A 15,867-nucleotide genomic window follows, 5' to 3' on the forward strand; every position below is an offset into this window, starting at 1 on the left:
GTGGGGACTTCCGAGATGGGAAGATTTAAGGGCAGGGTCCCAGTCAGTTGGAGGGGATCACCAAGCAGAAAGGGGGATAAGGAGCCCAGTGCCAGGCCCATGCCCCATGTGTGACCTTTCAGGCTCCACCATAGGAGGCTTGGGGGACAGCTCTGCAGATTCCGGCCCCTCTGACTATACCTTAGCCATATGTGAATTTCTTCCCAGGAGTTTCCATTTGAGGACCTCTATTGGGGGAGCAGGATGGGGGAGGGGCGCTTTCAGTAGAGGCCTCCCTATTGTGAGGGGAGAGCCTTTCTCCACTGACTCAGCACTTGGGGTTTCCCCAATCCTAGCCCTCCGCCTGGGCCCAGACACCTGCAGGAGCCTCGTGCTGCTGCACCCGACCCCTGACCCAAGCACCGTGCCATGGGGAAAGTGCACCGGGCAGCTGGTGCATTCTCCAGCTTTCCCCTTGCTGATAGGACCAGAGGAAGCCAGTAAAGGCCTGGCTGTTACTTTCATTTGTCTTCTTGACTAAATGGATTCATAGACAATTCTTTCAGTTTCTGGACCCAATTTCAACATCCAGGAAGTGCCCCTCCTCAAAAAAAAAACAAAAAAACAAAAAAACAAAAAAACAAACAAACACCACAAAGCAATTCTTGGACACCACAGGGGTATCCAAGAACTCAATTCTGACACTGTCTACCTCAAGACAGCATCAGGTTCTACAGGTTAAGGACTCGGTCCCACCCCCCACTTCAGATGCCAGTCACAAGCCCCAGGCTGTTACCCGTGCTTCTAACCCACTGACTAGACCAGAAGGTCCCAATGACCTCCTCCTTAGGGTCTCTATTTGCTTGAGTGGCTCACAGAAATCAGGGAACACTTAGGTTTACCAGTTTATTAAAGGGTGTGATAAGTATGAATCCAGCCAGATGAAGAGATACACAGGGTGAGGCCAGGAAAAGAGTGTACCACTCTCCCCTCATCTCCAAAGGGCAACATTGCCACCAGCCACTTTGACTCCTGAGCTCAGCTGAGCCCCAAGCAAGGAAGTGTCTCCCCCTCTGCTGTACGAACAGTGCTCAGAATGGCCATAAGGAACAGAGGCTATCATCAGTTGTCGAGCAAACACTCTATTTTACTCAAAGTCCACATATACATTACACTTTACAAAAACAGCATCTAGCTGGGTCTCTTGGTCCCCCTCTAATCCACCAAAAGGGAGAAAAGAGGACAAAGTCCCTCTTTTAAACGCTGGGGCTGCCCTGTGCACCCCCAGACCCCTGGTCCAGTGCACAGCAGGCAGAGTTAGTGGAACGCCCACCAGCGGCCAGCACAGGGCACCTGGAGCCCTCACCACCAGGCTAGCAGAGGTCCCTGCCAGGACCGTGAACACGCAGATGCACAGAAGGACCCCGCCTCAAGAGGAGGAGACCGGGTACCCATAGTGGTTGCGGTCAGCTTCACCCAGGGTCAGAGTCAGTGACAGGCTGGGCTTCCGTCCCAGCTCCTCCTCCTCCAGGCAGCGCTGTGGGGGCCGGGACTTAAAGAAATCCGAGACATAGCGAACCTAGGAGACAAGACAAGGGCTGATGGGGGCAGGGGAGCGGGAAGGTCGTGGGGGGTGAGGGATGGGCTCTGAGGGGGAAGAGTGGAGTGGGGAGGGAAAGAGGATCCCCCCACCCAGGGTGGGTCTCCTGACCCAGGAGCTCACCGTGAGGCCGGCCACCAGTGCCCCCTGCAGGAGGCCAACAAGGACATCACTCCAGTGGTGCTTGTGGTCAGACACGCGGGTGTAGCCGACGTAGAGAGCAAAGGCCAGCAGGAAAAACTGCACTGTGGGCCGCAGAAGCCGCGCCCACCTCCAGCAAAGCCGTGCCTGCACGTAGAGCTGGGGGCCGGAGGGCAGCCATCAGCCCAGGAGCCCGCTGGGCTCACCCCACGCCCAGGGCGCAGACGGGAGTGGAGGCCAGGAACACAAAGCCAGCAGGCCGGGAGCCTCCAGTTTCGAAGAACAAACCAGTCACCTCGACCCATCACTACCTCCCCTTCCCCCTTTTGCAGAAGGAGAAACTGAGGCCCAGTCCCACAAGCCAATCCTGGGAAACAGACTCACCGCCAAGAACATCATGCAGTACATCCCAAAGGAGGAGTGTCCAGAATAGAAAGACAGTCTAGGAAAGGAGAGCACAGGTGTCAGGAGGGGCTGCACGGGGAACAGAGCCCGGGGCCCAGGCTCAGAGACCGAGAAGCTCACCGACATCTCTGCCTTCGAAGTCCCCGGCCCCCTGGCCCCCAGCCCCCTGTGTATCCCAGTCTGGGACCCAGCATAGGGAGGGTTTTATGGGGAAACGTGGCCCCTTTTCATTTCCCTGACCACACAAACAAAGTCTCCAACTGGGGCTCACAGTCTTTGACAAGGATACCGTAGGCCACAAACTCAGAACCAGGGCGGACAACTGTGTAGGGCAGACAAACAGATAACACCACAGTTTGGGGATTATTTCCCATCTGTGGTTCTTGATGCAGGAATTAAGCTCAAGGTTTGGCAAAAAGGACATCAGTGGACAAGAGAATGGCAGATTAAGGAACTCCAAAGGTCCAGCCCTCCATAAACATAATGGAAACACTCGTACGAACAGAATCACACTGGCAGTGGCCAGCACCAGGACTAGCAAAACAGACCTCTTTGCACGGATTTGTGATTGTCTGGACCCATCTGGTGGATGTGCAGAGCTACCCCACTCTCCTGTGGCCGACTCAGCTACCTGGGGAATTGCTCTGAAGCCTTTACAGCAAATGTCTGTCACTGCTGCCCAGGGCAATGCATGGCAGCTGAGGCACAGGGACCCACCAGGAAGCTCAGGAAAGGAGCCCTTGGCTCTCACCTCTGGCTGACCTTCAGGTGCTGCGCAAACAGGAAGCCTGGCTGAGCTCGGAAGGCAGGCCCCGACACAGCACACACAGCCCATCGGCAAACTCAGAGAGAGGTCTTTCTCCCAGTGCCAGATGTTTAAGGAAATCTCTGTCCAAGTACTAGCTGATCGTGCAGCTAACAGAAAGAACTTCAGGGCCACACGTGACAAAGAATACAGAATTTACAAAATTAGTTCAAAAGGTCGCTAACCAACCGACCGACAACTGCAACAAACAGCAACAATAATCGCCGGGTGGGAGAGCACAGGATATTTCCAGAGTTGCTACATGACAACATTAAAGATGCCCAGCTCTCAACCAAATAGTCACAAAGCATACAGGGGGGAAAGTGTGGCCGATACACAGGGTGAAAAGAAACTTGTTAATAGAAGCTGTCCCCAGGATGCCCAGGTGCTAGACTTACTGGACAAAGACTTTTCTCTGGCCATTTAAAATCTGTTCAAAGAGGGAAACAATGTCTCACTAAACAGAGAATACCAACAAAGAGACAGAAGTTATCCAAAGGAACCAAACAGAAATTCTGGAGCTGAAAACAGTAAGTAGTATCTGAAATGAAAAATCGCTAGCAGGTCTGAATGGGCAGAAAGAACCGTGAGCACGGACACAGGTCAACAGAGACGATTCAACTGGAGGGACACAGAGTAAGAAGGGAGAAAAAGAGGTAGGCACCAGGGATGCCCACACACACGGGGGAGCCCAAAGAGGGGAGGAGACAGACAGGGGCAGAAAGAGTTTTTGAAGACACATGGCTGAACACTGCCCAAGCCGGATCAAAGACACGAACGTACACATCTAAGAAGCTTGAGAACTCGAATGGGAGAAGCTCAGAGACACGCGTAATCAAACTGCCAAGGACAGTCAGCAAGAACCGTGCACACCGCAAGAGAAGAGACTCCTGTGGTACGAGGGTCCTCGGTACGATTAGCAGCCGGTTTCTTGTCAGAAGCCATGGAAGCCAGAGGCAGTGGGGTGATACTTTCAAAATAACCAAGAATTCTAGGTCTGGCAAAATCACCCCCTAAAAATGAAGGAGAAATTCAGACATTCCCAGATAAAGAAAAACTGAGAGAATTCATTACTCAAACACCCACCTATAAGAAATTCCAAAAGGGAGTCTTTCCAGGAGAAATGAAGGGTGCTAGACAGTTAGCTCAGGCTCACACAAAGATCTGAGATACACGAGTCAAGGTAGTTACACAATACAACCATCAGTATAGTATTCATGTACTTAAGCTCGTAATTCCTGATTGTTTTCTAACAATTTTATGGGGCGCCTGCGTGGCTCACTTGGTTAAGCATCTGACTTTGGTTCAGGTCATGATCTCGCAGTGTGTGAGTTCAAGCCCAGCGCTGGGCTCTGTGCTGACAGCTCAGAGACTGGAACCTGCTTCAGAGTCTGTGTCTCCCTCGGTCTCTACCCCTCCCGCCACTTGTGTGCTCTCTCTCTCTTTCTCTCAAAAATAAATAAATTGGGGCGCCTGGGTGGCTCAGTCGGTTAAGCGTCCGACTTCGGCTCAGGTCATGATATCACGGTTCATGGGTTCGAGCACATCGGGCTCTGTGCTGACAGCTCAGAGCCTGAAGCCTGTTTCAGATTCCGTGTCTCCCTCTCTCTCTGACCCTCTCTTGTTCATGCTCTGTTTCTCTCTGTCTCAAAAAAATCAGTAAACGTTAAAAAAAATTTTTTTTTTAATAAACGAATAAAAATTTAAAAAAATAATTTTTTAACTACATATACAGATGGGTGTTAGCTAGATTTATTGTGGTGATCATTTCAAGGTAAATACAAATGTTGAACCATGTTGCACACCTAAAACAAACATCACATCATATTATGTCAATTATACCTCATTTTTCAAAAACCTGAGTAAAACAGTAATTATAAATCTGAGTTGATGAACACACAATGTATAAAATATAATTTGTGAAAATAATCTCATAAGGGGGGTAGAGCTATATAGCCACAAACTTTCTGCACAGTCAGTAACTAACATAAAAGGCAGTAATGAAGAAATTTTAAAGCCAGGATAAAAGAATATGTAGAAAACAAATAACAAAACACCAGAAGCTCTTTCTTATGGGGGATTACATTAAATATAAATGTATTAACCTCTCCAATTAAAAGGCAGAGGTTGCAAAACAAACTTACAAAGTAACGTAACTTTGCATATGCTGTATACCTTCAAACGCACAAACAGGCTGAAAGTACAAAAGTGGGAAAAGCATTCCATTCAGACAGCAACCAAAAGACAGCCAGAGTGGCCATGCTGCTATGGGACAAAACAGACGATGAAAAGAAAAGAAAAAAACCATTCGCAGAGACAAAGGACGTTACACAGTGATCAAGGCACACGTATCAAGAACACATCACAATCACAAAGACACACGCACAGAACAAGAACACCGAAAGAAGTGAGGCAGAAACGCACACACCTCACATGTGAGCACAGACACTGGAGAGGCCAGACAAAAGGCTGCACGGTGTGTGACCCCACGTGCGTGAAGCGTCAGAAGAGGCACACCCACCCACAGGAAGGGGGTTCGCGGGTGCCAGGGGCTCAGGGAGGAGGCAGTGCCGGGGGCCTCATAACTAACAGACACGGAGCTTCTTTCTTGGGATGATAAAAAGATTCTGGAATAAGAGAGTGGGGATGGCTACACGACACTGTGAATGTACTAAGAATCAATGAAGTGTACATATTAAAATAGTATAATTCGTGATTTTTAGTGATGTGAATTTTATTTCAAAATTTTAAACAGGAAAATAGATGGCAATTAATTGATAAGTTTATCAGAGAATGTGAGAGCACAGAGCAGAAGCCGGACAGTGGGGCCTGAGGTTTGGGGGGCTGTTCTGCTCAGGACCCCGCATCCCGGCCCCACCTCACATCCCCACACCTCCCCAACCCAGGCCCACGGGCCCCACCCGGCCTCACCCCACCTTACCCTCCAGGAAGCTCACCCTTCCACATCCAGCTCCTGGGGGTCCTGCTCTAGCCCCGACTCCTCCCCCAGGGGTGGGAACAGCCGTGGCTCAGGGTCCCCAGCATCGCCCCGAGTGAAGGCGGCCGGTCCAGCACCCACCTGGACTCGGTGACGTTGGCGGGGCTTCCCCTGCACACCTTCTCCACCTGCACGTACACGGAGCAGTTGACGCGGCTCCAGTCAGGGTCACACACCGCCAGGAAGTTGGGCCGCAGACGGCCGATCATGTACTTGGCCAGGTCGGTGAGCGACTGACTCACCGCAGCCCCAAACAGGAACGTCCCCAACACCTTGTAGACGGCCGCCACGTAGTTGTTGAAGTCGGAGCGGGAATAGAGGCGGTCTGTGTACACCAGGTAGGCCTCCCCGGCAGAGACCTGCACAGGGAGCCGCTGAGGGCACTCATGGCTGGGCTGGGGAGGCAACTGTGAGGGTCTCCACCAAGCCCTGGCTCGCTGGGCCTCGGACTCCCCACAGAAAGGGCTTCAGGGTGCCTGGCCTCCCCGAGTCTGCTGGGATTCTGGGAACTCCAAAGGGGGGGCCCTCTTCCCCACATACCATTCAGGGCAAAACTTGGCCCCACCCCCAGCACCCAACCTACCACCCTCCAACCTCTCCTGCCTTACAAGGATGATGGTGGCTGTGATGGTGACCCCAGCCATGAGCCCGTGGGTGATGGTGTCTGGACGGTAGGGGTACCGGATGGAGTCATCTCCACAGTAGAACCCTCGCTTATATGGTGCGTTCACAAGCGTCAGGATGGCAAAAGGCAGAGAGGCTGGGGGCAGGGGAGAGAAGCCAGTGGCCACACGGTTCTCCCCATGCTGTGTGGTCCCACCAGCCAAGCCCGGGGGCCACAAATGCCAGCCTTTGTCGGGCACTTGGCCACCTGCCTCGGCCTTCCCTCCCTGGTTTCCTCACCTCCGCGTCAACCTGACGGCGAGAAGGAGCTTTCCCCATGGCGAATGGGAGTCTGCTCCCTCATTAAAACCCCCTCATCGTTCCCCATCATCCTCAGATAAACACCAAAATCCTCCCCGGGCCCACTGTACAGCCCCCACCCCACCTCCCCCCTCACTCACTCCCATCCAGCCTCCTTTCTCCTCCCTGAGCAAACTCCATAAGCATGCAACCGAGCTCCGTCCCTGAGCTACCTTCCCATGCAACCAAGCTACCTTCCCTGAGCTCTGTCCACCCTTCCTGACTGCCCACGCTGGCGCCCCTTTCACAGAATTTCTGTTCTCCACGTCTCTGGGCCTGTATGCACTTCTGCAACATAGTGTGATACTTGATTTTCAGCACCGCCCAAGGGGCTTGACGGACACCTGAGGGGGGCCCACCATGTTCAAGGCTGTCCCCGGAGCCTGCCCAGGGCTTGGCCTAGGCAGGTGTTTTAATAAGCATCTTTTAAAAGAAGAGAGGCCCTCCCTGCCCTTCACTGTAAGGCAAGCCAGAGAGACCAGGAACGCACCACAGAAAGGGGCAGAGCTGAGACACCTACATTCCTGCCTTTAACCCTGAGCCGGCCAAGGGCCTCGACGCCTCAGTCCAAAGACATATTCAGGAGCCACAAGTTCTGGCAGAATAATGAAAGGCATTGCTGTAGTACTGGGGTCCCAGGACCCCGCTGAGCCAAGGGTGACAAACGAAGGCAGGGTGCCCTTTGCCCCCCAGCAGGACAGGTGACAAGTGTAAAAGGGTGTGACTCTTCTTTGGCATGAATACCGCAGGAGGCAGGGCCAACTCCTCCTCCTAAGACACCGAATTTAGTGCTGAGTCAGGGGAAACACAGAGGTCTGCCCACGGAGCCGAGTGTTAGGGATAAAGAATCATGGGTCAACGTGACTGGAATCGGGGAGGCCACACAGAAAAGAAGGTGGATCAAGGGAGCTGAGGAAGTTCAGGGCAGATCTGGGGAAGAGCTCCAGGCAGAGGGAAAGGCAGTCCCAGAGAACAGCAAAGGACCCTGCCTGGACGGCTGGAACACTGGGACTGGACGGTATTGTAAGAACGGGAATCTTGCGGTGAGTGAGGTGGGAGACACCAGAGTGCTTGGAGCAAAGGAGCAGAGCGTGTGTTCAACGGGTTCCCTCAGGCTGCTGTGAGGTAGGGCAAGGGCAGAGGCAGAGAAGCCAGGCAGGAGACCCCCAAAGTTGGGGGGGGGGGGGAGGCGGGGCCTAGAACGTGCTGAGCCAGCAAGTCAAGCCCCATCCCCGCAACCCAACCACGGCAGGGGCTGGCGCAAGGGGCCTCGGCGCAGGGTTAGCCTCCGCCTCCTGTCCCCCAGCCCCAGCCCCAGCCCCAGCCCCTTCCACTGGAGGCTCATCACCCTCAGCTGGAACCAGAGCTGTGGATTCAGGAAGCAGAGCTCAAAGCACTGAACTGGGGGCCTTTCCCTGCCTGGGAAACTCTGGTTCACACCCTCATGGCAGACACTTCCAGAACCTCCCTGCCTTTACATCATCCCCGCCCCCCATTTTTTCATCAGGGTCCTTGTCACCCAATGAAACTCAACTTCTTATATCGTGAAGCTTCAAGAATGGTAGCGGGGTCTGCCTGGGCCTCGAGCGCCTGGCACAAAGAAGCAACACTGCCTGCAACAGGTGCCTGAACCTCTCCGGGCTGAAACAACACCTCCCTTAGACTGTTCCGTGGAAAAGACTTAATTATTTGCATGTCACTTAGCGTCTGGGATACATAAGTGCCACACTGATGTTTAAATGTAAATAACAGGTGCTCAATAAATGATGGCTAGGGCTAGCAGATGGCTAGTCCCCCCTGTGGACCTCTTCCCGTTACCACCTGGCCCACTCCAAAGAGCTTAGGGTTAGGGTTACGGTTGGGGCTGGCGCGCGATCCTTCAGGGCATTACCCCTCCGCCCTTCAGCGACCTCCGTCCCGGCGGAGGTGCAGGAACCCCACAAGGAGGGGGTGGGGGGTGCGACTTAGGCCCGAGGGGGCCCCTCCCCGCGCCGGGGGGTAGAATTCCGGGGCCATTGTCCGCACCGCCCCGGAGCAAACACTCAGCCTTTGTTCCCGGGACCCTGGGGGAGGGGCGGGGAGGGGGGCGGCCTCGGGCCACCCCCTCCCCCAGCCTGGCCCGCAAACCCGCCCGACAGGTTTGGTCTGCGCCGCCGGAGGCGACGGGTCCACCCGTAGCCCGGGGCCCAGCCTTTCTCTCCACCTGTGCACCCCCCACCCCCACCCCGCCTGGGAAGGGGGTTCGAATCCCACCGAGCGGCTGAGTGTGCCCGTTGGGAACGCCGATCCCGGGAGTGGGGGTGGAGGTCCTCCCGGCGGTGCCCCGCCCCCGGCCGCGCCCCTGGCCGCCCAGAACCTGGACCGCCGCCCGCGTGAGTCACCGCCCCGGCCGGGGGCCGCAAACCCTCCGCGACCCGGGACGGCCGAGGGGGTGGGGGGGCACGCAGGCCGATGTGGGCGCCGAGGTCACCCCAGAGCTCCCCGCCTGCGGCCCCCACCCCACCCCCGCTACAAACCAGCCCTCGGGGCGCCTGGGCGCGCACCGCCGGGGAAGGGGTCCGCCCCGCCACGCGCGGGGCCCCGCGGCTCTTACCGACCAGCACGCACAGCACGTCGAGCAGCACGAAGACCCACCTCCGCTCCATGCCGCCCCCGCCCCGGGCCGCGCCCGCGCCCCCCGACGCCGGTCCCAGCGCGTCCCGTCGCGCCCCGACCTGGCAGCGGGGTCACATGGGCGCCGAGCTGGGCCCAGCAGGGGCGGGGCGGGGCGGGGCGTGCAGGGGAGGGCAGCGGAGGGCAGGGGAGCGGCGGGAGGGCGGGGCCGGGCGGGGGCAGAGTCCGGCTGCGGCGGGCAGGGAGGGGCCGGCTGGAGAGTTCCTGCGCGTGGGGGCGGGAGACCCCAGCCCGGGTCTGGAGCGCGGGGAGGGGTCGTCCGCGCCCTGGCCGGGAGGCTGAGGGACCGAGGCCCAGAGTCACCCTCAGACCGGGCCGACTGAGTCGGGGAAGGGCCGGGTGGCGAGAAGGAAGGAAGGAACCAGCGAACCAGCGAGGGAGGGAGCGGGCGAGGGGCCAGGCCCCTCTCTGAGCCTCGGTTTCACTGGGGGGGCGGTGCTCGCGCTGCGCACATCTTAGTACGTCTGAGTCAGGAAGTGCCTAAAAAGTATGAAAACCGATGGGGTGTCATGGCTTAATCGCGGGGTTTTTTTCTCTCCTCCTAATGCTGGAAGCCCTGGCATTCCGGTGATGCGTGGCGTTTCAGAAGGTCAGGCCCCTCAACACCCACCGTGGAGGCTGTTGGCGCCGTCCCCACTTTACAGAGGAGGAAACGGAGGTGGCAGGAGGTAGACGTAGGAACTCGCTCACAAGCTGGTTAGGTTCTGTGCCCCTTGCCCCCACTAGGTCCCAGGGAGCCCTGAGCTGGGAGGCGCCCAGGAGTCAAGAGCACCTAAGATAGGGAAACTGAGGCCCAAGGGGCCATCACTAGATCCTTTGGGCTGAAACCATCTGAGAAGCCTTGGTGAGAGCCCTGCTTTGACCTGGCAGGAAACATGACATAAACACGAGGTTCTGTCACTCAGGGTCACACAGTGTAAAGGGGGAGGTGGGGGAGAGTCGAACCCAGGGGGCCTGGCCCCAGGGTCTGCTCCCTTGACTTCTCAAACACATTCACCCTCCAAGCCCCTCCAACAACCCTAAAACAGGATGTTTCCCAACTCTTTAAAAAAAATTTTTAACATTTATTCATTTTCGAGAGAGCATTAGCGAGGGAGTCTCAACCCTTTTTAGAGATGAAGGGAGCCAGACCCAAAGAAAGACAGGGAGCCCCTGATCCAAAGGCGGCTGGGGCTTAAACTCAGTCCCACTGATCCTGCTCCCTGGGAGGGTGACCAGGCACAAGCACTTACAGGGTGCGGGGGACCCAGGAGGGAGCCGGGGACCTTGGGGAAGAGGGGCAGTGTGCAGCAGACCTGGAGCTCCTTTGCTATTAGGGTTGGGGGCGGGTGTCTGAGCGCCAGCTCCTCTGCGCCCTGGGACAACTTCCCTCTTCTGAGGGGCCCGGCAGAGACACTCCCCCACACACTCACTCAAAATAACTCAGCCCACTCCCAGGACCTGGCAAAGGCTAGCATGGAAACTTCTGGACCCGGATTTTCCGTCTGTGGTGTGCCGGAAAGATAGTGTGATAGGCACGTCCCCAGTATGGCTTCCCCTCTTTCCAACCGCATTCGCTGTTGGGGGCGGGAGTGATGGGCACATCCTAAAAAAAAAAAAAAAAATCCAGCTTCCTCCCTCGCCCCTAGACTTCTTCCGGTGGCGGGGGGGCGGGGGGGGGTGTAGATCATATTTACTTGCCCAGAGGGATTTTCCAGTGTCTGGGCCAGGGTGGGGCTGTCCCAAGGGTCCTGTTTCAGGCTCAGCTGGATCCAGCGCTCCTGGAGCAGGTGCGCGCCGCCCCCCCCAGGTAGGCTCTGGCTCACTGGCTTTTCCTGCTGCCACTTCGGGGGGGGGGGGGGGGGAGGCGCCCCAGGGTAACGCAGGTCCTGGGCTCCAGCTCCCGTCTTTCATTCGTTCACTCATTCAGGCAATGCCTAATGAATCACGGTTTTTGTGCAAATTACCTGACGACTTACATGCGATCAGCATCCGTGATGCCCAGCAAAATGTTCCATAAATGCTAGCTAGCCTCCTCATTGCTGTATTTAACTCACTTTAACCTCAGGGTGACTGCCCAGACATGTTCAGTTAAGGTAGACGAAGGGCAATACTATACCAGAGTCCAGGAAATGCGGGGTTCTTGCTGAGCGCCTACTACTCGCTGGGGGGAGCGTGCCAATGGGAGCGTGGTCCTGGGGGTGACCTGGGCAGGGGCTGCGAGTGGGACCCAAGCAGTCTCTAGGGGAGGCTCCTGCGGGCAGAGGCCAGGGGTAGGAAGAAGTATGGCCTGTTCTCTGATGAGCCATCGGCCCTCCCCACTGACCTCAATCCCACCCTGTCCTTAAAACACCTGGATAGGGTCAGGATTAAAAGCTAATGTGGGCAGTAAGGATTAGGATTAAGGTTAGGAATGGGGTCTGCTAGCTGGGTTCCTTCACACTTCAAGGAGGCTTTGCACTTGGAATCCGTCTTACATCCTTCTCGGAGAGAATCCGAGGCTAGTGAGGCCTGCTCTGGGGACAGAACCTGGGCTGGGAGCCAGCCCTGGAAGGCTTCTCCCCACCTGCAGGCGCCAGGGACTTGCCTATGTCCCCTAGAGACCACACCAACCCCTTGGTCCCTTATGGTCTACCAAGGAGTGGCGCTCAGAAGGCGGTCAGTTCTCATCAACCTCATGGGCTCCAGGTGATGGAAGTTGAGGGCGCGATGCCCGGGGGGTGGGCAGAAAGGTGCCGCCCACACAGTGGGTGCCACCTGAGTGCCGCCATCGCTCCCAGGTCTTTCTATACTTCTCTCAGAGGCTCAGGCCGTACTGGGAGTTCTTCCAGAACTGGGGCTTACCCCCTGCTAAGGGTCCCGGAGCCGTACACCTGGGGAGCTGTGACGGGCCGGTCCGCGAGCATGTCTGCACACCTAAGCCCTGAGGTAGCACCCAAGTACTTCACCAGGAACACCTGACTCATTAGGAACCACCCCGGAGGGTTAATCAAACAGGAATGGGGAGGCAGGTACTTGGAGTCCCCTTCAAGTTAGAATCTAGCAGCGGTGAATTCTGAATCCCAGGTTAAGCTGCCACCTCAGGCAGACCACCCTGACTGCACAGTCACACCCCCCCCCCCCCCGGAGACACACACACCTCCGTGTCCAGCAGCCCCTTGAGCTCTGGCACTATCTGTGTCTGTTTACCATCCTCTCCTCCCCAGCCCTGAGCACCAGGGGCAGGGGCCGGCACACAGCAGGCCCCCAGTCAATGCTTACCCAATAACGAATGACTGAGGGCCCACAGCCTGGGGTTATCAGGGTGACTCCCACTGCAGGGCCCTTCAGCCTTAGCACCCCTCCGGACTGAACTGCCGCTCCCGCCCCCACGTGCTCCCCTGCTGCTGTCACCCCTCCACCCAGACCGACCGCCAGACCCTGCCTGGGAGGCCGCTTCTGCCTCCGCGGGTGAGCAGCTGACACAGGCCTGGCCAGCCACTAGTTCAGTTACAAGACACTAGAGGACATACTGTTCAAGGGCTTCTGCTGGAGCTACTGGGGGAGGGAGCACAGACAGAAGGCCCGGTTCCCTGCAGCTTCTGGTGCCATCGCAGGCACCAGGGAGGAAAGCCCACCTAAGGGTGAGCGTACAGGAAGCAGAACACCGCACCGGCGATGGCCGGCCTGAGCGCTGATCACACCGCTAGACTGTCCCAAGAGCACAACTTCCAGCCCTGAGAGGTGCTACCGTCTCAAAGCTGAGGAAGGCAGGAGGAGGACAGCTGCCACCGCAAACAGGGCATGCTGAGCAGTGCCACGGTCACAGGGAAGCCTGGCAGGGGCCTCTGTGTGTCGAGATCAACACTAGGAATATGACTCATTTACAAACAACAGGCAGGGCTGGAGAAAGGGGGACCCCCAACCCAGAGGAAAGTGCATCCAGCAACGACCCAGAGGCTGAAACAGCAGAGATCCCAGGTGACTATCATAGAAAAGTTAAAGTTTCGACAGGAGAAGGTAGAAAACGGGGAATTTCAGTAGAGAAATGGAAAAAACCCAAGTACATGTACCGGAACCAAAACATACGAGGTGTGAGCGAGAGAACGCTGGGGGACGGGCCACACGCAGTGCGCGTAGCAGCTGGAGGTCCGCAGGAGGGGAGACACGTGCGGAGGCCTGCGGGCAGGGAGCACCCAGCGGTCTCGTGTGTGGCCGGACACTCGGGGGCAGCAGAGATGTCAGGAGAGACAATGGCCAAGACGTCCCCAAACTTAGGAAAGGCACTAACCAGCGTGCCCAAGCAGCTCCGCCTAAACGCCACACCTCCGTGCACCCCAATCAGACCGGGGGCGCCACATACAAAACAAAAATCACCGTCAGAGGAAAGAGACGGGCTCTACCTGGGGAAACACTGGAGATTTTCATCTGAAGCAACAGAAACCAGGGGTAAATGGAACATATTTAAAATGCTGAAAGAAAATAAATCAACCCAGAATCCTGTATCCAGCAAAAATAAAACAGCAAGTACTTCAAACACGGAGAAATCAGGGCCTGGTCAGGCCAGCAAAGCTGCCACCCACAGACACTGAGCGCAGCGCCTCACAGTGACAGACAAGGAGCCCGCCTGGAAACCCAGAGTCCAGTGAGGAGTGAGCACAGGGACAGACACCCACCTTCAAAGGCCACGCAGAACAACGAGCTCCCACGACACCCGTCTCCAAAGCCTGGAATGCAGACGCCGAGGGCTGGGGACGGTGTGGCACAGCTGGGGATTTCTCACAAAACTGGACACGCTCTTGCCATTTGATTTACCCAAACGAGTTGAAAACGTGTGCTTGAAAACAAACGTGCACACGGATTTTGCAGCAGCTGCATCCAGAAGTGCCCAAACTGGATGCGACCAAGACAGCCTTCAGCAGGAGGGGATGCCGGATGTGGTCCACGCAGAGGCTGGAATACTACTCAGCACTAACAGAAACGAGCCATCAAACCACAGACTTGGAGGCGCCTTCAATGCACAGAGGGAAGGAAGCCGGGAAGGCCACACTGCACACACACACCAAGGGACACCCTAATCAAGCTGCTCAGAACCAGCACGAAAGTCCAGTTTTAGGTTTCAGTACAATCACACACTTATCTGTGAAGCCTTCACTAATCTCCCCAGAAAAGCCAAACATTTTAGGATCCACTGCACCAGGATTAGAGAGCCGTGTCAGAAGGCTGCAATTACAGGTGTATCTGCAGGTCTCTTCCCTTGTGTAGACAGAAGCGCCCCGAGATAAGAAACATCTTACTCATTTCTTTACCCAAAATATAATTTAGCGCTGACCATACAGGAATGACCAAAAGAACAAACAGGTGAGTGACATTAATAAGACACCCCAGGGCCTGGGCGGCTCAGTTGGTTGGGTGTCCGACTCCGGCTCAGGTCACGATCTCACGGTTCGTGGGTTTGGGCTCTGTGCCAGGCTCTGTGCTGACAGCTCGGAGCCTGGAGCCTGCTTCGGATTCTGTGCCTCCCTCTCTCTCTCCCTCTGCCCCTCCCTGGCTCTCACTGTCTCTCTCTCAAAAATAAACAAACATTAAAAAAAATTTTTTTTTTTTTTAAAGATACTTATAACCTCTAACTTCTCCAGAAAGGAGAAACAAAGAAACAAAAGGCATGTTATTGAATACCGGGAAGCAAAAAATAAATAAATAAAAAGATAAAAATCTTAAAAGCTGGATAAAAAAACTAAGATAAGCAGATTTCTTGTTGTAAACAGAGCCAACCAGAAGACAGCAGAGCAACTCCTCTAAAGCACTCAGGAAAATGTAACTACACGAAAACCCCTCAATCAAAATCATTCTAAAGTCCCTCTAGTGCCCTGGCCCCTAACACTGGACAACCAACCCTGCAGGAATAAACCCCAGATGCCGAGACCCTGACTCCCCCGACCCTCCCAACATACCTGGTACCTGATTCATCCTCTCTTGGACTCCACCCCCGTCCCAGCCAGGCTGTCTCCCGCCCCCCCTCCCAGTAAGGCGCCCCACCTGACTCTGCCTCCAGCCCCCTCCCCTCTGCAGTCACCACAGGCAACTATGGAAAGTGGTCTTAAGCCCCTGCTTACTCCCCCAGGGACTCCAGACCCAGAATGAAGCCAGCCATCCCTGACCTGCCCAGCCTCTCCCACTACCCTCCAGCTCTCACCCTGGACCTCTTCCCCGGGGACCCGGGGCTTTTCTGTGGCCTTGGCCCTCATGGTGGACCAGCCCCCCACAGCCTGACTGCTGCCAGCACAGGGCCCACCAAACGACCCACGGTCCCCAGCACCTCCTCCCAACAGCACAAGGCACCCA

At 56.1% G+C, this 15,867-nt stretch overlaps 1 protein-coding gene across 3 annotated transcripts; it reads right to left on the reverse strand.

The window, feature by feature from the left end:
- Window positions 1–871: 871 nt before the first annotated feature.
- On the reverse strand, window positions 872–9,640 carry PLPP2 (phospholipid phosphatase 2). Of its 3 annotated transcripts, none has more exons than XM_042977461.1 (6): window positions 9,485–9,640; window positions 6,537–6,688; window positions 6,010–6,287; window positions 2,105–2,162; window positions 1,703–1,879; window positions 872–1,558 (listed from the first exon to the last, which is right to left on the reverse strand). In XM_042977461.1, exons 1-6 carry the CDS (start codon window positions 9,534–9,536, stop codon window positions 1,409–1,411), a joined length of 867 nt encoding a protein of 288 aa, XP_042833395.1. In that variant the 5' UTR covers window positions 9,537–9,640; the 3' UTR covers window positions 872–1,408. The 3 variants fall into 3 exon arrangements, with proteins under 3 accessions (XP_042833395.1, XP_042833394.1, XP_042833393.1); XM_042977460.1 differs by having other exon boundaries at window positions 6,010–6,323; XM_042977459.1 differs by having other exon boundaries at window positions 6,010–6,335.
- Window positions 9,641–15,867: the final 6,227 nt, after the last annotated feature.

The sequence above is a fragment of the Panthera tigris genome, chromosome A2 (genome assembly GCF_018350195.1).
Source record: "Panthera tigris isolate Pti1 chromosome A2, P.tigris_Pti1_mat1.1, whole genome shotgun sequence".
Classification (NCBI taxonomy): Eukaryota; Metazoa; Chordata; class Mammalia; order Carnivora; family Felidae; genus Panthera; species Panthera tigris.